Source organism: Pyrgilauda ruficollis, unplaced genomic scaffold, assembly GCF_017590135.1.
Source record: "Pyrgilauda ruficollis isolate IOZ18807 unplaced genomic scaffold, ASM1759013v1 scaffold21, whole genome shotgun sequence".
NCBI classification, from domain to species: domain Eukaryota; kingdom Metazoa; phylum Chordata; class Aves; order Passeriformes; family Passeridae; genus Pyrgilauda; species Pyrgilauda ruficollis.
In genome coordinates this window covers 4912402-4937622 of record NW_024520318.1, presented here as the reverse complement: position 1 = coordinate 4937622, position 25221 = coordinate 4912402, and the positions used below count along the sequence as shown (strand labels likewise).

Here is a 25221-nt window from a genome sequence, read left to right as displayed (position 1 = left end):
GTCTTCTATTGTCAAGCACTGGCTCACCCAGAAAGAGGGCTGGAGAAAGTACATCAGAGTTTAAAGCATTTTATTTCAAATATGACATAAACCTACTGCACATCTTTGAAAAGTGCTGCTAACTGACACTAACAGCTTTAGATTGTGAAAGGATGAAAAGGTCTGTACAAGACAATGTTTGCTTCATTATCTTCTTCCATGTATTACCAGTATAATAGGAAATGCTGCAGTGGTGGTGGAGGAATGAAAAACAGGGCTTCAAAAAGGAACAGAAAAATAGAACAATTGTGGTGTCTTGGTAGCACTGGAGTTAGGGATTATGGACTACACTTGGGCCTGCTGATACCACAGGGAGTAAGGATGAGGGCTCTCCAGCCAGGACTCAGCATGGAAGGGAGTGAAAATTCAAATATGTTCAGGCAACTACTGACACAAATATACTACAGGCAAATAATTTGTTAGGCATTTTCAAAGTGGCCTAATGAAGATATAAACCCTTTTAAAGGGTTGATGTCCCCCAAAACACATACAAATGAATATTTTGTCAGTTTGGAAGTCATTCTCAAGAGACCCAGAGCCCTGGCAATGGTCTGCAAAGGCATGTTTTTAGTCTACTGACAACATAACTTATTTTGACAGAGCTCTGTCTACAGTGATGGAGACTCACCTTGGATTTCATATTTTTCACTCACATGGCCGTAGAAAAAGGAATATATCAGCAATTTTTGACAATTTACCATCTACTCTTCCATCACTGTGATATTATTTTGTAAATGACATCTTTAGAAAAAAGGAATACTGATAATCAATTGACAACCTTTGCCAGTGGAAATACACATTTTAAAGGTCTCAGCTTGTCCTTTTCTGGTTCATTTCAGAGATGAACTGGGTTTACAGAAAGATCTTCATTTAAGGGAGTCCACAGGAACTGCACAAGTTCTATTAATTGCTCTTTTCCAAGATCTGATGATAAGTAAACAGTTCTAGGGTAGTTAAATGGAGTTCTGGAACAAACACTCTACAGAAACACAAGGTAACAGGTGAAATTTCTGCTTAGTCTTCTAAAGAATATTTCACATTGCTAAGCTTAAAAGCCCTGAGGTTATCAGAGCCTCTTACAAAACAGAACTGATGTAACATATTCTCTATTGAAAACAAAGGGAGATCAAAGCAGGATGAGATTACAGCAGTGTGATTTGTGTTTCAGTTCCATGAATATATTTGTGTGTATGTACATTTGCTCCTGTGCGTCCATAGTAACCACAGCCATAACCCAGAAAGTATGGTGTGGGGAGCTTTGCTCTGAAAATCAAGTAGCCCATTAGGAGGCATAAATATTAATAGAGCTGTCTAATCCTACACTCTCAAATGAGGTAGTTCAGATCATGAGTCTTCGCATTTAAAATTTATTCACTGCCCTGACTAGAATAAGAAACAGAATCCACATGCGGGGAAGTCACAGATATTGGGCGGTCTCTGAGCCATGGATAATTCCTAAACATAAAAGTAAGGATCAACTGATTTCTTTCCTTATTCTACACCTAAATCTCCTACAAATACTAATTTATCCAAAACTGCATCTGCCTGGCTCCATGACATTGAGGATATACCACCTACTCCTCCACATTTTCACATTGAGGCATCTTCAGGCACCATGAAAACTTTAGTACAGGTTCTTAAGAAGGAGCACACTGTCATCCCAAGTGCAGAGCACACAGCACCTGGGGGTTCTTTTAGTGGTCATATAAGTGATCCTTTCAAAATTTTCTTTATGTAGTTTTCATCAAATTAAGAGATTCCTGGTGCAAACTGTTGCAGTGGAAAGAAATTATTATTGAGTATTAAAACACCACAGATATGCAGTTAAAGCAGGATGCACTTGACCTCCTAAGAGGTAAGGAAACATTCTGGATCAAAAGCACAATATTTGTGTTTTGACTATAAGGTAGATTTAGAGGTCTGAAATGCCAAACAGTAGAATACTATTCAAGTAATCCCCAGAAATGCTGCAACGTTTGTCAGGAAACTCAGGAAATGCCAGAGAATAGACAATATAATTGGTATCAATCACTAAAATGGTATAACCTATAATATAACCAGGGTCTATTAAAATTTGAGTTATAAAAACAAGACTCAAAAAGTAACACAGAATTACTCAGATGCCTTTGCACCAATTTTCCAAAACTAGCACTTGCAAACATGAGTTTCTGCATACCCAAAACAGAATTAACAGTCTCTGACTTTGATGTACCTGAAGACACAAAACCAGATGTTCTTTATTTTTGAATCAGTAAATTGAAGGTCAAGTAACTGGAATACATGACTCCTTTTTGTTTTGCAAAAAACATGCTGAATTGTTTCATTTCTTTTCACCCAGCTTCAGCCTATCATTCTGCAGACTCTGCTGTGGGCACATCCAAATCCCAACAGGAGGTCATGGATATAATGCTCATTACCATCTCTAGCATGACTCATGGATAGAACTCCTTTCATTTCTACATCTATTTTAATCAGATTGCTCCCTGTTCTTAAAAAATTTGAATTTTCTAATGTCCCTCAGCTGACAATTAAGTATAAATACTAATTTATTTATTTAATTCAATCTATTTCATGTAGTAAGAAGGAATCAAACCACATGTAAGGATAGCATATGGTTGCTGCTTCAGTCACTTTCATCTTACATATCTTTTATGAATTAAAAAGATGGTGTAAAAGTCTGCCTCTGATTTCCAGATTTTCTCCTTCCAATAATTTTCATCACTGTGATGCTATGACTGTAACCTAAAAATCCAGCAAAAGAGAGTGTTGGGCCTTTCTTCTTTCTAACACAAAACTGATGCTATTTCCCAGCTGTGGTTGCTACTCAGTTGCTGTGACTCTACTGCAACTTAGTCCTGCAACTCCTTTTGCCCCTGGCCGTGGGGGCAATCCCAGCCCAGGATAAATCTAGGTTGTGCAGGGGTGAGTAGAGTGAGAGTTATTCAGAGAACACACATTACTACAGATATCTCAGCTGCCCAGCTGAAGGTATTCAGGAGCTCTCTGCACTTGTCAACAGCAAAAGGTAGGCTTTTTATGGTGCTGTGTCTGCAATGAATCTATGTGGAAAGGTACCTACTGAATTTCAAGTAACTCTATTTATTCTCCTTCAGGCCCACAGGACAATAAAGCATGACTTTCTCAGCTACTGGGCTCTCCCTCCCTTGACTTTTGCTATTTTTCTGATTTTTTTTTTTTTTTAATACTCTCTCATATGAGAGATGCTCTCTGAGAACAATGATGGGGATCTGCATCTTTATTTATGACTTTGTGAATCAGCGTCTGGGTGATAGGAAGTGAAAGTTGCTCAGCTAATTACACACGCTTGATGAACTGCGTAATAACTGCTGCAGCACTGCACATTAATTGAATGCATATAAATGACAGCAGTTATTCTAACTTGAATGATGTGTGAAGAAGTGACGTTGCTCACAGTACCCTGATTATCTTCATTTCCAGCTTTGGGAACCCATCTTAACCAATTGTACTTTTACAGCACTGAGCAAAAATTCCCTAACGGAAAACAGAAGATGCCTCAAAGCCTGACACTTTACACACAAATTGCTTTAAGTCACTGAAAGTGGGTTTAGACATCTCAAAAAAGCATACATCGAGCAACTACAATTAACAATTAATAATTAACAGCTAGCTGCAACCAGCAGTTAGGAGCTGTAAGAGCTAAAGCCTTGGGACAAGGCAACCCTCATTTAGAGCCCAGATACTGCCTTAAAAACCTAATGCAGCATTTAAAGAGTTACATTTTGCCCAGCTCTAGACATTTCTGCTATATGCTTTCTAAAATGTATTTTTTTTAAAATAACAGGATAAAAAAGAGATGGTTTACAGCTAATAGGCTACTGTGCATGTCCACAGTACTCTGCTTATCCCAAAAAGCATTCTAATTCACATGTAGTCCAGCTCTAAGGTAACACATTACTTTAAAGAAAACAATAAAGGAAAATCATTTGATGCAAAACAAACGTGCATAGTACAAAATTAGTACCTCAAAGCTAGCACCAAATGCCTCCTTTGAATCAGTACCAAAATAGACCTTCTCTGTTGCATGTCAACTGCTTGAGGAATTTGCAAATATTCACAAAGAAATCTGCAAACTCTTCCATAGTATTTAACACAGAAAGGGGAGAAGCCAAGTTTCCAAAGCTTCCAAAAGCAGTCTAGCTCCCAAAGTACCATGTCACAATATTTTAACAGTTTCTTACACCCCTATTAAGAGTTTTTGGGCTTTGACAAAGAGAGCTGTAATCACAGAATAAAGGAAATCAAAGCTCACTTTTAGAAGCGCGTAAACGAAAAAAAAACTGTTTCACATCTACGCTTCAGAAAAGTTAACCCTGTTCCAAGAAAACAGGGAATTTCCTGGAGAAAGCCAGCGCAGGTCTCAGCCCTGCATTGCTGAATTGCTTCCCAGCCATTATGCCATGGTTCTGGAAGGGAGAGCTGTGGGCTGTGCCAGCCCCTCCAGTGGCAGCAGTGCCCAACCCAGGGCACAGAGCTCTCTCCTCTGTATCCACACACGCCATCCCATCCCCTGGTGCCCCCGACAGACACTGCCCAGAGCTTGAGGCCAAGAGAGAAGCTGCCAGCACTGTCACTGGAGAGAGTGCCAGGCAGAGATGCTCAGGTGCAACTGAGTCCCGGCTTTACCAAAGTTATCTTCTCATCTGTTAGACACAGACCTCTCTTTAAACACCTCTCCACCAGGACAAGACAGTCCCTAACAATTCACAGCACTAGCAATCAACCTCTTTCACCTGTATTATTCCTTCTCCTTTTCCAAGATTTCGATCTCTCCCCCGGTTTGTTTGTTTGGTTTGGTTTTTTGTCCACTTTATACATACCTCCTTTTCTACAAATTTTCTTGCCGGGTTTTCTGGCACATTCCTTGGATATTCTTTTGACTGAAAAATGAATAGAAGACTAGAAAATAACATGGAGCTCCGTCACAGACAGTAGGAGCATGCAACACCACTATCTAACTTAAATATGACCTGCTTTATTAGGTGCGGAAGATTCTCAACTTGTGCCTGCACATGCAATGGAAAAGATGTTGATGCATCTTCCCAGAGGTCAGTGGGTGGCAATGAGAATTAGGCACCAACTTTGACCTAAAAATTACACGTGCTGTGGGAGAAAAAAAAAATGAGTGTAGACAGAAAGAAAGAAATAAAAAAAAAAATAAATCAAAAAAGCAAGGACAAATGCACACAGAGAAAAGCAGCATGCACACATGTAATAAGCTGGCATGCAAACAGAGAAAGCCATGCACGCTACCAGTACACGTGAATTAATATTGTTAGAGAGTAGAACAGGAAAATAAAAAGATCTCCCTGTTTCGCCTGCTATTAACTCACCATCCTCAGTTGGGACATAGATATTTAAATAGAGGCAGTCTTCGTTCTGATCTTGTACATAGGTTGAAACTACATCCAAGTTATTAGTAAACCACACGGGAAGCATGACTTCAGGCAACCTGCCTTCTATAATGTTCTGGGGACACACTGGAGCAAACTGGGTGGTGTTTTTGACGTCTGCCCATGGAGACGGAGGCTCAGGAGGTTGAAAGCGGCGCTCCCCTGTTGGAGGGGCAGCGTATGGAACCCCAAGGAACTGAATAACAGGCCCCAAAATTTCATTATTAAGTTCCTTCTTAATCCCTCTTATCTTGCCAAAGTTGGTGGTCACCACTGGGTTGGTATCATCCAATTTTTGGGAGGACACAGCTGCAGCGTGAAGCAAAAATCCAAGAATAGAAAAAGCAAAAGTGGCATTCAATCCCGTGTGTAGCAGGCGGACCACCGTCGCTCTCCATACACAGTTCAGCCACATGGATCTTGGAAAGGCCATGGTCCCACATTAGTTGTGTAACTAGAGTGAAGCAATCTGATTTGTATCCACTGGTGTAAAAACAGGGCGACCGGAGGAAACAGATCAAGTTTCCTAAATAGGTGCCTGTCAGAAAAATCTCAAAAGGCTTTTCATGCGGTAAGTATCTTCCATTGATTTCACACTTATTGAAGCTGCATCTTCACTCAGCACTATTTATCAGACTACATCCTATTGACAATTCTGTTTTCCATAGCAGCAATATGAAGAGAGCAGCCATTTACTGCAGAATCCCCTCTTATAAATCAAATCCAGTTAGCCGCAGGTCTATATCCTGGAGAAAATGAAAATAAATCATTAGTATGAAAGAGCTAATATGAGCAGAGTGATAACTAGGTGTTTAACACGTTATTTACATACATTAATATTTGCTAGAGTCATGTAAGTTAAACTGCAGTAGTTTATGGGTCCATGAAATGGCAGGTGAAACACTTACTACTGGATTATCTGTAACGTCACTTGTTGAATTTACAGAGACTTCTCAGAAGAAACAGGACTCACAGAAAATACATTTTTAAAATTCACCTTTTCAAGAATATGAAATTCACTGCCAAGCTATGTTATGTAAGTGTTTACATTAATATTTTATTTAACTTAATCAGCTCATAATCAATTTTCACCTTGTTTGCAGAAGTTGATTTATCAGCAAGGAAGTAATTATTTCTTAAAGCAGAAGATGGGAAAATTAAGATAGGCACACTGAAGACCCAAATGAATTTTATTTCATTAAAAGCAGTTTATAATATATACAAATATTTTTGTTCATTTTAAAATGTAACATGAATTACTGTGCCTATTCACAATAACCTGAATTACCATGCTTTATGTGGTTTTCTGATTGCTGATGAAATTCACAGATAGATTGAAATGTTCACATCAATGAAGGACCAAAGTCTGCTTCTGCTGAAATGAATGGCAAACTCTGAATTTGCACAGAGGTCCAGCACCACTGGACCTCTGTAGGTTGCTGGGGGTTTTTTTCAGAACTGGTTTGGAAAAGGATATGAACAAGCAGCTTAAGGAGAGAGCTGTATATCACAATTTTTATGTCAGATCAATCCTGCATTCCTTAAAAAAGACTGACTTCAGTGAAAAATGAAAACGCATGTTGAGAGCACTCAATTCCTACCATCCTTAATTTATAACACAAACAATAAGCATTCCCACAGGACAGGAGAAGTCTTAACTTTCACATATCCACATGCTGACTGAACAATATTCTAGAAAAAATAATCAGTTAGGATCAGAGACTGTATAATCTGAAATTCCAGATGCTATTTTCAACTACTTCAGCTCAGAGGTTGTCACACAAGGCAGTGTTCCAGCACTTCTGAAAATTGCTCAGTGCATATCATTATATCTTCCATATTCATGTGAAACATATTTCCAACATGACTTACAATATCTTATTATTTAAGATGCAGTGTTATACACAACATAGCAGTGTAATCTTACACTCCCTATTAAGCAGTGTGTAATGCACAAGAAATGTGTTTTGCTTTGTATAGGAAACACTTTAAACCACCTGCTTTTGAAACAGCATTGGCAGCTTTAATGAGAATTGGTTTTTTTATCATGTCTATACACATTGTGGAGAGAATTCAAAAGAACGGCTTGTCTAATAGTCAGACTACCCTGTAGTTTGGGTTATTAAAAAGGAGATTGTAAAAGCTATATAGGACAGCAGGAGATTTGGTTCATGTCTAGTGTTCCTTTAGCTCTGAACAATCTATCTCAGGAGGCAATAAGGAGATAGATGAAGCTTTTCCACAATTTTCTCTTTCCCTTTCTTTCTCTGCTAATTCTAACACTTTCACTGTGAAACTGCATTAACAAACAGGCTTATGTCCTTCATCCTCCAGCTGAATATTCTCAGTATTTGCTGGAAACTCACCAATTTAGCTACAGAAAATAATTCCCCAAACTTGATGTGTGTGTTTACATTTACTTTAACACACTTACATGGAATGGCAGGCATTCTCCTCATGGAGGATTATTGCTTTATAGAATTTCAGCTTTTGGAGGGAGTAGGGTACTACTTGAGAAATAGTAAAGGCAGAGCAGGCAGACAGGTTTCTGAGCAATGCACGTGGAGAGATGGAAGCCTGTTCCTTAGTGGTATTCAAAACCTCCACAGCCTTTTCCACTAGATCTTAAAATCCACACGGGTTTGTTTTCCTCTCAGGAATGGAACCATGCATCTTCTCTTCTTTGTCAAACTCAAACTTGTAAATAGCAGGAACTTTAGCTCAGTAGCCTTCTGGCTAATTCACATGGTCTGGGTCTGGGGAATTAGCTAATTCACATGGTCTGGGGAATGGTCTGGGAAGGTCTGAGTTCAACAAATCCAGCATAGCTCTTGCAAGGAAAAACATCCTTCTTCATTTCAAGGTGCTGGGTTTGTTCGATGTGCAAAATTACCAAGATGCTACTAATAATTAATTTAGCACCTGTTTTCAGTTCTAAAGAAACTTTGTAATACAATTTTGATACCTCAAATGGTAAATTCAATGTAAATTCAAAGCCAGTTCTAGAGCTGGACTATAATTCTAACCTTGTCCATCTGCTGGTTTGTCTTTGCAGCTGAACAGCTCTGCTGTGATCTACAGTTCTGGTTTGCCTACCATGGATAAGGTTTTACCCTGAGACAGGGTGCTGAAAAGGTAAGAATATAATTCAGTTTAGTGTTTGCTATCCCTAATTAATTAACTGTTGGGCAGTAGCCTCCATGAATAGCTGGATAGGCTATAAAGGTCAGAAAATTGTCAACTGCTTGCAGGATTTGAATCAACATATTTTCATTGTATTTATAACTTGAATTTTGGATTTGCTCTTTTCAAGTCTTTCTTTTTAAATGTCTAAGTAACAGTTTATTTTTGAGACTGAGAGGTCAGACATTCAAGGCTGTCATTGGCTGCCCTGAAGCTATCACATCAAAACCACAAACTCAACGCAAATAAAAACACTGAGATTTATCAAATCTTTCGAGACTTTCATGACAAAGTCTCATTTTGAGCACTAGGTGCAAGAGCGAGCAGGGAAGCTGACCAGGAGCATGATGAGAGTTAATGCTGGACAAAATTCTCCCCAGTCTTTCTGCAGGTCATCTACATAGGACTTTCCCTTGGTGTCTGGACTCAGCTGAAGAGGAATCAGTGGGGAAAAAAAGGGAGAAGGAATAAACAGGAATGATCAGGGAGACAAGAAGACAAATAAACCAAAGAGGAGCAATGATAAATCTGGGACAAGATTTAGTATCAAAATAATGTGGATCTGAGGAGGACGAGGAGAAACCTTTTCAGATTTTTCTGCTGTCTTGATTTGAGGATCACAATTGCTCCCTGTGGTAACACAAATGAATTCTACTGTAAAAGGTATTTGATAAAGACTTTCATGCTCTTTCAAACAGTCTATACTATACAGAGTTTTTTTCTATCTATTATTTTATTATCTTCCTTTCTGAATTCAAATTACTTTATAGCTCTGATTCTGAAATACTTTAGAGAAGCATTTAGTATGCGGAGGAGTGAACAATCCGAGAGAGCTTCAGTGCATCTTTGCATTTCCAATGACACAGGGCACCCCACAATGGGTCACATCTGCTGCAGTCTGCAGCAGTGCAACTCCTCTGTGCTACTCATGCCCAGATCTTCAAATCTTAAGGGATGGTTTGATCTGTACCACCATCAATAGCTCCAATGGATTAATAATACCTTTGGTGGCACCCAAGGCTTCTGGCCATATGTCAGTAAAGGCCATTATTGTTATGATAAAAGCCTCCCAAAAAAGCTGTTTTCTTTTCAGCTGAAGGTGTATTCGTGATTTGATATTCCTGCTCAAAAATTCCTTTCCACTTCCACTTTGCTAGGAAATCCCAGTTGCACAAATATTCAAAGTGATTGCAAGAGTTTGGAACACCACATAACACCACTTAATTTCAAAACACAAGTGCTGTTTTGCAGAACCAGCTACATTTGCATCCATTTTTACTTACAGCAGTCTCTCCTTAGAACTAAGAGCCCAGAGATGTTCCATGTCTCTAAGAAGAAATCCCTGTCCTAAAACACGCTATGAAGCCAAGCAGGAACATGAACAGTAGTAGGAGACCATTAGAGGAAAGATGAGGGTGAACACTGTGTTGGTGTGACACACCAGTTGTAAACATGACCAGACAAACCCTCAAGAGATGCAGCACAAAATTCCCCATCTCTTCTTTCGTGTTTCAAGTTTGCAAGGGAAGCATGTTCCAAACACAGTGTATTTTTTCTCAACTTAGTAGTAAAAAAAGGCCAGGTTGATGGGATTTTGAGCAGCCTGGAGGGGAAGGTCTACCAAACCTAGATGACCTTTAGAAGCCCTTCCAACACAATCCATTCTGTGAAATATTTTAAAACAGACTTTGCTCTTGCATACTTCCCTAAATACTTTCTCAAAAGGATGGGATTCACATGGGTTTAGTTCAAGAAATTAACCACATTCATTTAAAAAAACAGGTGAACGAAATTATAATAGAGGAGACTGCAATATATAATACAGGTGAGAAGGGTACAGCTCTGGTGGGGTTGGCCAAATCCCACATGCCAGCACCCCCTCCACCTCAGAGCAGCCACAGGTCTGGTAGCTCCAGAAAGCTGCTCCAAATCCAGCCCTACTGAGATGCAGAACCTCTGCCAAGTTGGCCAACAAAGGTATGAATAAGACATCATCTTCATGGGCTCACAGTCCCACCCCACATTAGGATGAGATTACAAGTGTCATGTTACACAGGAGCACAAACAACCCAGTGGAAAGGATTTCCAGATGCTACAAGTTGTGTAAATATATTGCTCCTAGATCAGAGAAACTGATTCCTGAGTGCCCTCACCTCCATTTAATATGATGTTTTGTCCACTAAATCTCATAACCAGTTAGTGAAAAATACAGTATTTAAATACTGTAGTATGAAGTATCAATGCAGTGCTTCAAAATTAGTGAAAAGTTGAATTAAAATGGGTAAATGTCATAAGACTCCTTTAAATTCTGATGTATTTTTCAACTGCACCAAATTTTTGTTGTTAGCCATTAGTGGGTATATTCACTAATGCTAATTAACTAGTATTTTCATTATCAAAAACCACTTTGAAAAATTTCTGCATCTTAGTTTGCCAAAATAGGAAGATTTCTGATCAAAATTTTCTATTAAACTGTTTTTGAATTAGACAAATTAAGCCCATGAGGAGAGGGTCTGTTAAGTCTTATAATCTTCCGTTTACTCATATCAATAAATTATTTTCTTAAAATAGTTCTATTTCTTATCTGAAGTAGTTGTTTATATTACCAGAAGTTGACTACAATTTTTTAATGTAGACTAGAACTGTCTGACATTTTGCACAATAAGTAGGTAACGAAATGGTGATTTTACCCATAACAAAAAGAATGGGTAACTCTGTCACTTATGTGTAAAGTTTTAGACAGCTAAGTAATACAGATTTAAATTAAAAATGACAGATGCACTGGCTTGGAATATAATGGGCACTGAAGTGAACCTTTATTCCTTTTAGCAGCTTACAGTTAACTCTTAAATGGACCACACATTATCCTCACTTTTGAGTACTGTAACTATTCAGCTAAATGATCAAATGGCCATTCTGTTGATGGCTGCTCTGTGCTTCAGGACAAAAAGATTCCCTGACCTACTGCAGAAATTCCACTGAACTCATGTTAATCAGAGGTCATCCCGGAGGAAAAAATAACCCAGATGTTTCTCACTGGAGAGCTTCAGTATCAAAATCTGTGTATTGCATTTCATCAGGTCAAGTGGGAGTTGCTTTGATTAATACTTCATAAAATATACATGTGCTTCTCATCTGATCACTCTAGCAGAGGGTCCAGAACCCACCCAGAGACTCCTGCAACTAACTGTCCTTTTGTTGTGCCTTTCAGGTGATAAATTTAGTTACAGAGTTGTTAGCAAGGTTCTTCACCTGATACATATTTGTGCCTCACCCTTGGTTCACTGGGGTTAGTTGTATGAGAAAAATTAATTGGATTTTCTTTGCCACCTTTATTACAACTATAATATCAACAATAATACTACCTTTAATGCTAGTTCAGCCCCCAAGGGAAGCTTTCCTATCAGATTCATAAGAAATGTATCACTTTTGTATTTTCCTGGTGGAAATAGTAATTCAAGCTAAAAAAAGCTGGAATACAGATAATACCACTTCTTGAGGGAGAACTCTGCAAACAAAGATGCTTGAATGAACTCAGATTTGTCCATGAATTGTTGTTCTAGCTGGATACAATACAGTAACAATTCCAAGCATACAAAGCCCTTGTTGTAGAGCTAGATCAATAACTACCTCTTCAACAAGATTTTTTTTTTTTTTTAAGAAAAAGACCAGCAAACTTCCTTGTGGCAGAAAAAGGAACCCGTGCTTTTTGTTCTTGATCAGATGGTCAGGACGGTCCCAGTTTCATCAGGGAAATTGAGATCAAGTTACAACTCATCAGAAAATTCACAGACGTATAAACATAATTTGTTAATCACAAACCCAACATCTCTAACTCAGCTCTGAAAGTGCTCTTGACTGGTATTACCAGGCTTTCCAGAACTGCAGAGAGCACACTACAACTTGAGTGCAATATTGGCATTAGAGGGATCTATCAGCTTGAAGAGGTTGTTTCCTGTGATCTAGCATTCTGTACATCTGTGACTTTACTTGCATTTGTTCCAAAATGAATTTCATGCTTAACTTGTTTTTCTTAATTAAACTTCCTTTAACAGTTTCTAATATGTGCATTATTAAAACTCATTAGTCCCATTCATGCCTGCCTGTCATTTTTGGCTTCATATTCATGTACCAAAGAGCTCTGCTGCTTTATAAAGGAAGCAAATTAAATAATAAATATGAGAACTTGAACGTTTTATGAGTGTCAGTATGAGAAAGTGGCTGCAAGGCCCATAAGGTTTCACAAAAAAAAAGCATTACAGCTAAAGCTAACATGCTGACACATCTCTGATCTATAAAGTCTGCAGTAATGGTAGCAGTAAAGTGTTGTGCCATAGATGGGGAATTTTTCTCTCACATGAAATAGAAATAGGATATAGCACAGACTATATTTACCGTTGTAAAAAAATTTCAAATAAAATTTCCCAAAAGCTTAGAATATAACACCATTAAACGTCTACAAAGATTTACTCTTTCCATCCGACTCATGTGTAGCTCCTATTATTCAGCTCCTTGTCCTCTTTTCATTTTCTACCCCTGTCTGTGAGAAAGAGACTCATTTCAGCTATAGCAACCAGGCTCAGTGCCCCTGTGCTCATGTCCTGGTCACAACTCCAGTGACCAGAGTGTTTCCTGACCCAGCAGCTGCATCTCATGGTGACTGTTCCAGGGCCCAGATTCTCCACTAAATAAACCATTATTGTGAAACCAGTAGAAGAAACAAAAGCTTCATCCCACAATGCCTGTTTTGCACAGGCTCGAGGATGTCAAAATATTCAGTCTATCTGTAAGGCTTCTCCTGACTAAATTGTCATTTTCTCCTCATGAATATTTCTAACACTGTGTGCCTACATAACACTTTACTGCTTTCAAGTACTGTTTTGGAAACTGGGGGACAGGGTTGGGAAGGCAAAAGTTAAGGAACTTTAAGTTCAGATATTGAACCTAAAAGCTTCAGACAAAATGTAATTAAATAAAAGTACAAAATGCAACATAAATGTATTCCCCTCATTAAATTCCCAGAATCAGTTCAACAAGTGAGCTAATGGCTTCTTTAGGCAGGATGTGATTGAGGAGATTTAGAAAACATCTTTTTAAATTGCCATTTAAGTTCTCTGCTTCGTTAAAGGAATATGAGTTACTTGAAATGCAATAGTTGTAAAGTGTCCTTGACCACTTTTATGATTTTACAGTCACGTGTTGCTAATTTCCAAGCATTACATTCTCCCTTAATATGGTGCAAAAGACCTAACCAAGCATCAGCAGAAGGTAACAGGCTACCCAAAGGCAACACTAAAACTGATTATGCAGAAAATATTATGAGGACAAAACAGAAGAATTCAACAAACGGGGTAAAGAGAACTCAAATTGCTTTTCCTTTAATGGCCTCATGTTCTATTTGACCACAGCAGTGGAAAAACCATGTTACCCTGCTGTGTACAGCCCAGATCTTTACATGGCTTGGTAACCATGAGGATATTTACAGTACAGACTCTGTGCCCCCTGGTTTCCCACAGCTGCTGCTCCCTCACTCCACCTTTTGTTTTTTAGTGGGAAGTGCTGTGGTGGAGAGGGTGCACAGCAGAAGTGAACATGGGACCAAGCAGCCAGTCAGTCACTTTTCATCCCTGGAGAGCACATAAAACATCATTAATGAGCAATTAATAGTTATGGAAACAAAGTCTGCTGAAAAACATGTGGGGTCTTCAGAGGCAGGTAGAAATGAGCAGCTGAGTCACCAAGAAGCCAAAATTATTTCCCCCTGTAATTCTGCTAGTTCAATAGTAATCCTGGGGAATGTAATGCCATTATTTTTTATTAAAAGTACAGGATGTGCTCTCAATATGAAATACAGGATGAAGTTTTCCCATTAGGTGGAGGGTTTTTGTTTTGGTTTGGTTTTCAATACAGGATGGAGTTTTCCCATTAGGTGGGGGGTTTTTGTTTTGGTTTGGTTTTCTGCATCCCCTAACTCCCTCACCCTCCTTTTCATGCAAACTCTTGTTTGTTTTGGTTTGGTTTTTTGCATCCCCTAACTCCCTCACCCTCCTTTTCATGCAAACTCTTGTGCAACACCTGGGTGTCAGGGCAGGCATCCCCCTCTGAGTGCTTGTGCTCCCTCACAATGCACAGCTCAGAACCAGGGATACAGAAATGGAGACATGCCTCGAGAACAGCCTTTATTCATCAGTCAGCACCTATTTTTTACCATTATCTATTATTTTATCACCTGTTATACTTACCATGGAGGGATATCTGGGACTAATCAGAGACAATATCATTTACTGGATCAGATTGATAACTGCTCATCCTTTATTAAAAGAAATCCACAGAGGTTTCTACTGGACCTCTAGAAAAATGTTTTATTTTCATTATTTGCTTTCAAAGAACGTCTGTCTCCTTTTGCCCTCCTTTTTCCACTACTTAATTTTTAAATAATTTCTTTCTCATGTGATTAGAAAACCATAATAAATATGACATCAAACAAATAATTCAGAGCTAGCCAAGGGTCTGTAATGCAGCCTTATATCTCTATTACAAAGGAATGTATATTTGCTTTTAATAAAGAAAGGCAAGCCAATCCATTACAAACTGAGACCACATCTAAGCCTCTGCTTTCTTCCCTTTTCCCCAGGCTCCATTTGAACAATTAGAGTGGTTAATGCTGGCGTGCATGCCAGCGGATATTAAAAATGTAAACTGATAAAAAATACAACTACCACCATTACCATGTTCAAATTCCTCCATTCACTTGCAAATCAATTTATCTGCTTACAGCCCTGTCCCAGTCTTTAAATAACCCTCCTCAGCAGACTGCTCCACCTCCAGCCAAATAATCCAGAGAAAACCCACTTTGTGAAAGATGTTTAAGTATCAACAGCTAGGATATTATCTTCTTACCCTACTCTAGGAGAAGGGGTAAGATAACCAAAGCAGCATCAGGACAGCAGCTCCTCTCCTCGCTCCTACACCCACTGCCTCAAACAGCCTGAACCACTCTCATGGCTTTCGCTGCTACCTCACTTAATCACAAAACAGAGGTGTTCAGCCAAATCCTGCTTCCCAGCACACTTAGCATGATTATCCTCAGCCTCGTTTTTCTTCCCACAGCCTGCATATGATTCGCAGGAAAGGTACAGGATAAATGGGATCTCTTTGTAGGTACCTGAGGATCTCCTAATCATTTACTGCAAAACTGCTTTTGCAACATCACTGCAGTCTGTAGCCACAGCCTAAGAAAAACGGTGTCATTTATCAAAAAGTAACGAAGAAGCAGTCTTCTTTAACCCTGCACCAGTAGCAGAGTTGGGGGGGGGGGGGGGGGGGGAAAAAAAAAAAAAAAAAAGAAAAAATAAATAATCCTTCCCAACCACCATTCCCAAACATGGCTACTTAGCATTTGGCTCCCAATCTGCAAATCTAATTTCAAAGATGCAGAAGTGGTCTGCATATTACAGCTGTTGAGCCCACACAAGTCTCAGTGCAGTCAATGGGAATCAGGATCTTTGAAAATCAGGGCCCTGAATAATGGGCTCTATTTTTAAATGCTCATTTATACCGTGCTTGGATCTTTCTCTTGTCAGGTGCCTGTAACAAAGTACGTGCAATTTCATAAGTATCCTTTGCTTCAACTAAGCCAGACCAGAAAAGTAGGGGAAAATGTCCCAAAGCTCACAGTACTGTTCTTTCAGCAATAACAATAGTCTGTGGATGCACCAAAAATGCTGCTACTGTAAAAAACAAACAAACAAAAATACCAGCCTAGGTCTTGAGGGAGCATGAAAATGTTATTGTGAGCATTGCCAAAAATACATGATTTCGGATGTGAATTATCTCTGAATTTACCAGTACGGTCTTGTCCCACTAAGGCTCTGGTTAAATGCGAATATTGCCACAGTGGATGGCAGTGCTGGCAAAAAATAATTCCTAAAACAATTTCTTACACTTATGCTGAGAAAAAGAAAAATCTGCTTCATTTCAAATTCACAGAACATCTAAACGTGCTAAAAACATTCACTTTGATATTTATAGCTTCTATAAGGCATATTTCCATTTTGTACTAGTGGATTTTAATGCCATAGTTGTTAGAGCTAAAACAAACTGGCCTTCCAGAAAGCAAACCCAGTGTCAAACTAACATGATATTCCTTCGAAAGGTCAGCAAATGTACAGAACGAAATGGCCAGTCCAGATTGTGTCACCTGCACCAGCAAGAACACAACACTACAATCAAGCTCTGGTTTGTTTTAGTTAAACAGTTATTTGAATGTAATTGCTCTGAAACCATACGCATCGTTAAAACGATTCCAGATAACATCCTTTCTCCTGATTCCAAGGTAACTTTCTGGCTTTAATTATAAGTCAATTAATATTAAGTAATTTGACTGATTAATTTTAATTAAACCTGTTGAAAATTGATTTTCCTTTCGCGAGTAAAGATGATGCTCTAGTGCGATCATCAGGAAAGGAGGATGGGGGGGGCGGACGGGNNTTCGGGGAAGCAGAAGAACCTGCACTCAGCGCCCAGGCGAGAAAGAAGATGTCTGAAGAAATAAGAAAAGCCATCCCCCGGCAGGCCCGGCAGCCGGGCGGGGAGCCGGCGCTGCGGGAGGCACCGGGGGCTGCGGAGCGCCCGCGGAGCGCCCGCGGAGCTGCGCGCCCGGCCCGAGGCGGGCGGCGGCCCCGGGGCGGCGGGGGAGGAAAAGTTCGCCGGGGCGGCGGCGGAGGGTGCGGGGGGGTGCGTGCGTGAGCGCGAACGCGTGTGTGGAAATCTCCCCGCGAACACCCCCGCGGCCGCTCCCGCCGCCGCGCATCCCCGCGGGCGGGCACCGCTCGGGCTCGCAGCCGCCGCAGCCCCGCACCCGCAGCCCCGCACGCGTCCCCCCCGGCCGCGGACACGCACACACGGCTGGCAAACCGGCCCTGCCGAGCGCCGCCGGGCTCAGCCCCGCAGCCGCCCTGCCCTGCCCTGCCCGCGGCCCCGCGCCCGGCCCGCTCCATCCCGGCGGTCCCTCGCTCCTCCATCCCTGCTCCCTGCTGCATCCCGGCCCGGCCGCCCCCTCCCTCCTCTCCATCCCGGCGCGGGCTCGCCCCGCACGCCGGGAGCATCAAAGTATTTACCAGTTCACGGCCGCTTTCCCGCAATCGCAGCCGAAGCTGTAAATCCGCTGGATTCGCCTCCTCCGGCTCTCCCAGCCGCTGGGAGCGGGAGGGCTCCCAGTAGTGCTCCGGACACTTCCCAATTATACCGATTTTTATATATTTTTCTGCCCTTTCCTGGGATCGGGGCGCGGGAAGGGGGGGCTGGAAATCCCCATCCGGAATCCAGCCTCATCCGTGCCGAGCCACCTCCATGTAAATCCGACCATCAGGCAGGCAATGGAAATGATCAAACGCTACTTCTCTCCGTCTGCAGGCTGATAATCCCACTAATCCAATAGATCTCCCCCGATCCGAAAGTGCCCTCCAGACGAATCCCTTTTCGCTCGATGTCCGGCGGGCGATCGCGGAGCCGCCACGGCGCCCCGAGGGGCGCGGGAGGGGCGCGGAGGGGTGTTAATCTTTTTTGGCTCCTGGATGCACGGCTCGCTCAAACCGCCGAGATCCCTGCTTTTTCCCCTATTACACGTTTCCACTCCAAATTGCTGCTGGATGAAAAATGGTACAAAGATACCCCCAGCGGCGGCGCGGCGAACAGCGCGGGCAGCCCCGGCCCCGCACCGCCCCGCACCGCCCCGGGCGGACCGGCCCCCGGGGGACCCTCCCGCAACGCCCCGGCCCCGCTGCGGGGCTGGGGGGTCCCTCCGGCGGCCGCGGGCAGCGTCACGGAGCGCACGCACCCCTGCGAGCACCGGGGCACAAAGGGATGCCAAGGCAGGGTGGAGATGCTGCACACACCTGCGTGCGGGTGGGCTGCTGCCTCTTGCTAAATGATATCCAAATTATGTAATTTGTGTATAGTTTGTATAGAGAGATGTGGATTATACTCAAATATTTCACACGGGTGTAATTTAAGATGATGCCGTGGTCTTACTTAGTGGGATCATCACTGTCTGCTCACAAGATAGAAGTGACTCTTTTTGTTTCCCCTTGCTGTTTCTTGAAACATTTCACTTATTTTCATTGCTTTCTCTCTATTTCTAATTGAGGAATAAAAGTATTCTCCGACCCCAGCCCTCACGCTTTCTAGGATCACAGCAGACAATGAAAGTTGACGACTCAGGGGATGTGGGGAGAAAGGCAGGCCAGATCAGAAGGGAAAGGAGAATAGTCCTTTGAATGCTGATAGGTCTATTCATTTTTTAAGAACAGCCACAATCACACATTAAAACATCCTGAGTTAAGCCTCTTGCAGAGAGCTCATTAACATCTCCCGTTACTTTAGGAGAGACTTCCCTTCACATTGTGTTTAAAATCTGTATTTTTCTCTGCTAACATCCACCTCGGTTTAAAATATTGACACTAACCACGCACAGCAAACCCACTCATGTTTCCAAGCCTACAGCCCCAGGCAAGGTCTGGAGGTGCCTGAAAATTTGATAAGCTTTTGCACCCTCACCTGAGAGCACATCCCAGTGGAGGGAAGGTCAGTCCCAGCCACGCTGGGCTATTTATGTCTCTCAGTCCCACTGAGAATCTGGATCTAAATGCCCATGGCAGGAGCAACAGGACACAGCAGCAATTTATCCTGTGACATTCCCATGTACTGGAATAATTCTGTCCTGGGCACGTTTTTTGCCTGTCTCAGTAACTATTATTGTCCATGGTTAATTAGGAAAGTCCAGAATCCTTCAGTACTCAGAAATATAACTCTTTTGCTGTTGCCAAAAGCATGCAGCTCTCAGGTACAGGAGGGAAAGGCAGAACATACTCTGCTGACAGGGCAATCCCATGAATGTTGTTATCTTAGTCCCAAGGGAATACTATACCAAAAAAAGAATTCAAAACTAGAAATGAAATTTGTGTATGAAAATCAATCACTTGCCACCAGCCACAGATCAACCAACAGCCTAAAAACCATCACCAAAGAGGCAATACCAGGTGAGATATCCTGCCATTCTTCATCCGCACAAAACCCCAGAGTAGCTTTATCTTTGGATTGTTCTTTATACTGAAAAGCAAGAAATAAAGGTGAAATAAAACAACAGCACTCTCCTTGTCACTAGATAAGCCACTGGAATCCAAGTATGCAAACTTTTATTTTCCCTCTTCCAAGAAGGATGTGTTTATCTTCCATGGGTCCCCTGAGCCACGACGTGAACATCCCCTTGGAATGCTCTGACTATCATTTAAGCAGATGATCCCCTTTCTAACTGTGGGGGTAAATCAATGTGAACATCCCCTTGGAATGCTCTATCATTTAAGCAGATGATCCCCTTTCTAACTGTGGGGGTAAATCAACCCATTTATCTCTCTACCATGCCTTTTGTGGGTGGCAGGAGCTGACAATTTACACCCAGCTTGCAACAATCCCACCTTTGGCCAGCAAGTCTCCATCTGGTCCTAACCCACCTTCACTCGTGCAGAAATGGCACCAAATTGTTGAGCACGTTCAGTTGTTCTTCAGCTCCCTCTCACAGCAGAGATGTGTGATACCACTTCATTCACACGTCACTTTTGCTCTGGCCTGTCCCCAGGGCTGGGGTCCCTTTTCAGAGCTTTTCCACTGTCTTTTACTCTACTTCCCTGTGCTGTGCTTCAAGCATTTCTCCCTTCTTCTTCCCTCCAGGGGCCTCGATAGCTCTCCTCTCATCCAAAATACTGCTGGGGAAAGAGGAATACTGACTTGTGGGATGAAACAAGATTTGTCTCCAGCTCCAGAAAATTGTCCAAGAAGGGATACTTGGCTGGGAAAACAAAGTATAAGAAAACAAAGTATAGGGCAAATCCCTCTATACAAAGATATGATAGCAATAGCTGAGCCTACATATGTGGTAATAATAGATTATAGTCTAATATAATAAAATAATATATGACATTCCTGTACCCATGCACTGTGTGATGCTGATTCAACCAGCAGTTTACAACCAGGATGTCCTTGCCTGTAAGAGCTAAGTGGCTTGCACACATACTTTTATATATATATATATATATATATATATATATAAAAGCTTGGAATGACATGATCTTTAAGGTGCTTTCCAACCCAAACCATTCTACGATATACACACATTTATGCCTACATACAAATATGTAAAGAGTGTTTGGATTCATTTGAAACAAGGGAAGAAGAGTCTGTAATTGATTAGAACGTTGTTAAATATATTTTAATACCCTGCATGTCAGAAAGAATTACACTTTCATTACAATCTAGGGAATGCAAAACTGGTTTAAAGAGTGGCATTATTTAATATTTAGCTTGGCTGAGCCTTGATAGGGTTGTGTTATCTGCATTTATTAAAAGAATGAAGAGAGAGCTAAATTTCCATGGACTGAAAATCCATGGAAATTTCAAAGGCCAGCATCCTGCAATAGTCTAAAATTCCCTTCTGCTCCATTTTCTCTATTTTAGGAACATGAAACCCTTCATACAACCCTCATTGTAAGCAACTAACCTTCAAAAACAGCAAAACATACAATCAAAAGCTAAAAAGAAGAAAGAAGCTCCCAACTAGCAATCCAAGCTAAAATGCACATTGAGATACATAAAGTATGCACCCAAGGCTTTGAAGGTAGAGAAGTTATTTGGTGCAACACAAGTTTCATGAGCTATTGAAATATGTAGCTTAAGACAATCAAGTTTTTCTTTGAAATATAAATTTTATCAGACTGTGTTTCTCAAAAAAATTAACCTTTCTAATAAGTAGAACAGGTGGAACTCTTTACATACACAAAGTACTAAATATTCATTAATTTGTTTGTCTCAAGATAGCTCATTAAGTTGTGTGATGCTTATGACTTAGTTAAATATTTTCTTTGATTTCATGAAACTTAAGATTATAACTCTGTGTATTTATATTCTTTAGATTGCCCGGATTGCCAGATCTTTAATGAAATTATAATGCCTGCCTATGAGCTGCTGTAGTTAGCTGTAACTGCTGTGTTATTGCCATTCATTTGGTTGAACCTTGCCAAGAAGAGCCACTTAAAGAGGCCATCCCTCTTCACAGAGCATCTCCACAAAGATGCCCTGACGTCTGCACAAAGACACAGGGCCCTGACAGTCCTTCAGGTGCTCCAGACATGGCTATCATTTGCTTTCTTCAGTATTGTTCTTTTGTACTAAAACAACTATATTTTTAAAAAATACAATTCTTTGTTGTATGGCAAAGGGCTCACTTGAGACTGGTCAGAGCTTCACACATCAAGAGTCAAGAAAATTGGCAGCACTAGTCTGAGTGCTGTGACTTGAGCTGCCTCTAGCCCACAGAAGTCCCCAATACTCCCATCCCCTCTGGCCTCACCACCACCTCTGCTGCTCTTCAGTGCTCAGGGACACCCATTCCCTTCCTCCCACCCACGATGGGAGCCGTGCATTTTGTCATCTGGTGGGATTTGTATTCTGACATCACGCAGGTTGTCCTCGGTGACATTCACTTTTTATCATTAGCACCCTGCACTGGGATGTTTAATTGGCTACGTTGTATCTCTGCACTGTAGATTTATTTTGCATTTTCATTTAATTAACAGCCATGACCAGTGGCCTGATGGATGGCAAAGCATTCTGTGAAGTAGAATCCTACTGGATTAAAAGCTTTGCTGGAATGTTTCAAACACCCATTCAGCCTGAACTTCTCAAAAGCAATTTTCTCTAAAGTACAGCATTTCCAAAACACAGTGCTCGAGGATGTGGGAAGAGGAAGAAAACAAGACCCAAGGATGACACAAACCCTGTTCCTACAGACTCACCCCTCTCCAAGTGTTGACTGAATGCTCAGATGAGCACAATCCACCCATGGTTGTTCTGAGATTCAGAATTTCAGGTTCTTTTGGGTGCTGTTAAAAGACAGATATTGATTAAAAAAAAGCCATTGCCAGTGTTCTTACTGGAACTTAATCAGTAGATTACAACACATTACAACACTGTGCATGCCAGAGAACTCTGAATTAATTATAAAATCCATTTCCTTGTTTATGTGGCTGGGAATACATTTAGAGAGGAGTTTTATGACTTTGTTCCTTCCCAAAATTTCAGTTATTATTTGAAGCCATAATCCAGCAGTACCTTGGTTTGCAGTGACCCAGTAGAGGAAACTATGGGGCTAGACTGTTTTTTTTAAATTATGAAAAGCATTTAGACAAAGAGTTTTCTGTTAATACTGTGTGAAAAGTAACCAATTTCTAGGTTTTTTAATTAAATTAGTTGAAACCTAATGTTGAGTACATACTGTATTCTACTTCCAACGTGCTGAGTTTGAAAGCACACAGGGACATTCCCTGATGGAGCTGCTGCTCTGAGTCACTATTACATTCATTTTATATTCATTTAGACCCAGCAAGCAAATGACAGAGAACTATGGGCCAACTTCATCACTCATGAGATGAAATGGAAGTCAGAGTAACCTCATCAGGGAGTTTTCCTTCCTAAGACCTAAACTCGATATAAAAAGATGAACAGGTGACTTGGATTTGCAAGTATAAGCAGTAAATTGTTCTCCACATGCTTTTGCTGTGGAATACCTTTTCCTTTTTACCAGTCACTTCCCATAAGCAAGGAAAGCTTGAACTTCTGTGAATTAAGACTTGCTGGAACCTTGACACTCTCTGTACTGACAGAGCATTTTAGGTCTTTATTTAAATCAGTCAGTAATAAGATGACTGTGAAATACATCATGATTTTACTACCAGCCTCTCTTGGCATCTGTTTGCCTCCAGTTACGATTGCGCCGATAACTTGGTGACCGGTATAATTAGCCTGGCTGTCATTATGGCTAGTGGCCAAAAGAGCCAAAGATATGTCCTAAATTTTCCTTTCAGATGCACCAAATAACATGATCCATTAATTAAAACTCAGGCAGTTGCAGTTAATTCCTGACAACTGAAAAAGATGCAATTTGAAAACACTCCTAAAGAGCAGTAAATCACTTCCAATCTGCTTTGTGTGAGCTGCATTTGAAAGAGGCTGGGGTGTGCTGGGGTTTGGGTGCTGGGTTGGGAGTAGGGGCAGAGCCCTGCTCTGGCTTTGCCAGTGAGCAGGTGGAGACCTTGAGCAAACTCTTTTATCTCTCCTGCCTTTAACTCTGTCTAATCCATTTTGATTTTTTATCCCCAGGGCAGAGACAATCTTCCCATTCCAAGGAGAAGGGGGCAGGCATGTAGGGATTCCCAAGCTAGGGAGGAGAGGGAGGTCAAGAGGCAGCCTCTGCCAGCCCCAGCTGCTTGGCACTGACCCACACAGCTGCCTGCAGGTGCAGCAGCAAATCTGTGCTCCTGCAGGGAATTGAGAGACCTCTGAAAGAGGCCAGGCACCCCAGAGGGTTGTGTGGGACTGACTGGTTTTGTGGAGGAGTCAATGTAAGGAGTGCTTATGAAATTCTGCCAAAATAAGCCATAGGAAATAATGAGCAGGCACAAAAACACTTCACAAAGGATACATTCCTGTATTTTGCAGGCATTAATCAGCATTACTGGTGATGGGAAGTCCAGGAGATAATATCAATCTGAAAATACCATTGTACAAACACTGTAACATGTTTCCCTGCTTATCTTAGCAAGTTTTAAAGCTTGTCATGTCTGGGAATCTGATTCACTGCACAATGACAGAGACAAAATTGACATGTACAGGCAAGAGCACACAGGCAAAGCAGGGAGAACAGAAATTGCCAAGGATCTCCAAGGCAAAGACACCTGAAGAGCTCCTGAGATGAAGGACCTAGAGAAGCACCATCTCTAACTGGCAATGAGAGGGACTATAATTCTTCTGAAAAAACAACTACTTTTAAGAAAGTAAACTGAAGCCAGGTCAAATCACTTGTGATTTCTGAAAATCTCACTGTAGTGTGAGCCGTTCTTTATAGCCCAACAATACTATTCCTGTAAAATCTAGAAGTCCAAACAATTGAATAGCAAAGTAGCAACAACAAAACTCTTCATTGTAGCTATCTAATGATTGCATGTTAGGTTATGAGCCTTTGTGTCTCTTGCTGTACACAGACTTGAGAGAACACCAGATCTACATGGTGAGGCACTCTGGAAAACTGGACACACCAACAGCACCCCTGCTCTATGCAAAACATCTGCAGATACCTCTGCCACTGTGGCAGCAACAATATAACCACAGCTGGCATCCATGTGGGCAGACAAGGAAGAAAAAACAAAATATAAACAAAAAAGGCGGGGGGGGGGGGGGGGGAACAACAAAGAAACAGCATTAGAGAAACTGCAGCAGCCTAGAAGTCTATTATTTAATTGCTGTCATAACCCAGGAAAGTGTATGATCCTCTCTACACCATGGTCATGCCACAGCGTGCTCTCTACACGAACTTTGAAACTGAAGCTGTTTTTTATAACAAGATCAGCTACAACCCTCTGAAAGTTAAACCTGTACAAATACTTTGTAATACTTATCTGTGGCTGAAGTGAATCCCACACCCAGAAAGACATGACTTAGAATTTTAATTTTCAAATTT

At 41.2% G+C, this 25221-nt stretch overlaps 1 protein-coding gene across 2 annotated transcripts in view; it reads right to left on the bottom strand.

The window, feature by feature from the left end:
* The window catches only part of NLGN1 (neuroligin 1), a 305959-nt gene extending 287782 nt beyond the window's left edge, over window positions 1-18177 (bottom strand). The window contains exons 1-3 of one of the 2 annotated variants that reach the window (XM_041467801.1): window positions 17774-18177; window positions 5412-6217; window positions 4899-4958 (exon numbers count right to left, since the gene is read on the bottom strand). In XM_041467801.1, coding sequence (XP_041323735.1) covers window positions 4899-4958; window positions 5412-5904 — 553 coding nt within the window. In that variant the 5' untranslated portion in view covers window positions 5905-6217; window positions 17774-18177. Of the gene's footprint in view, window positions 1-4898; window positions 4959-5411; window positions 6218-17773 lie in introns of those variants that run through there. The other variant, XM_041467802.1, reaches the window with a different exon arrangement.
* Window positions 18178-25221: the final 7044 nt, after the last annotated feature.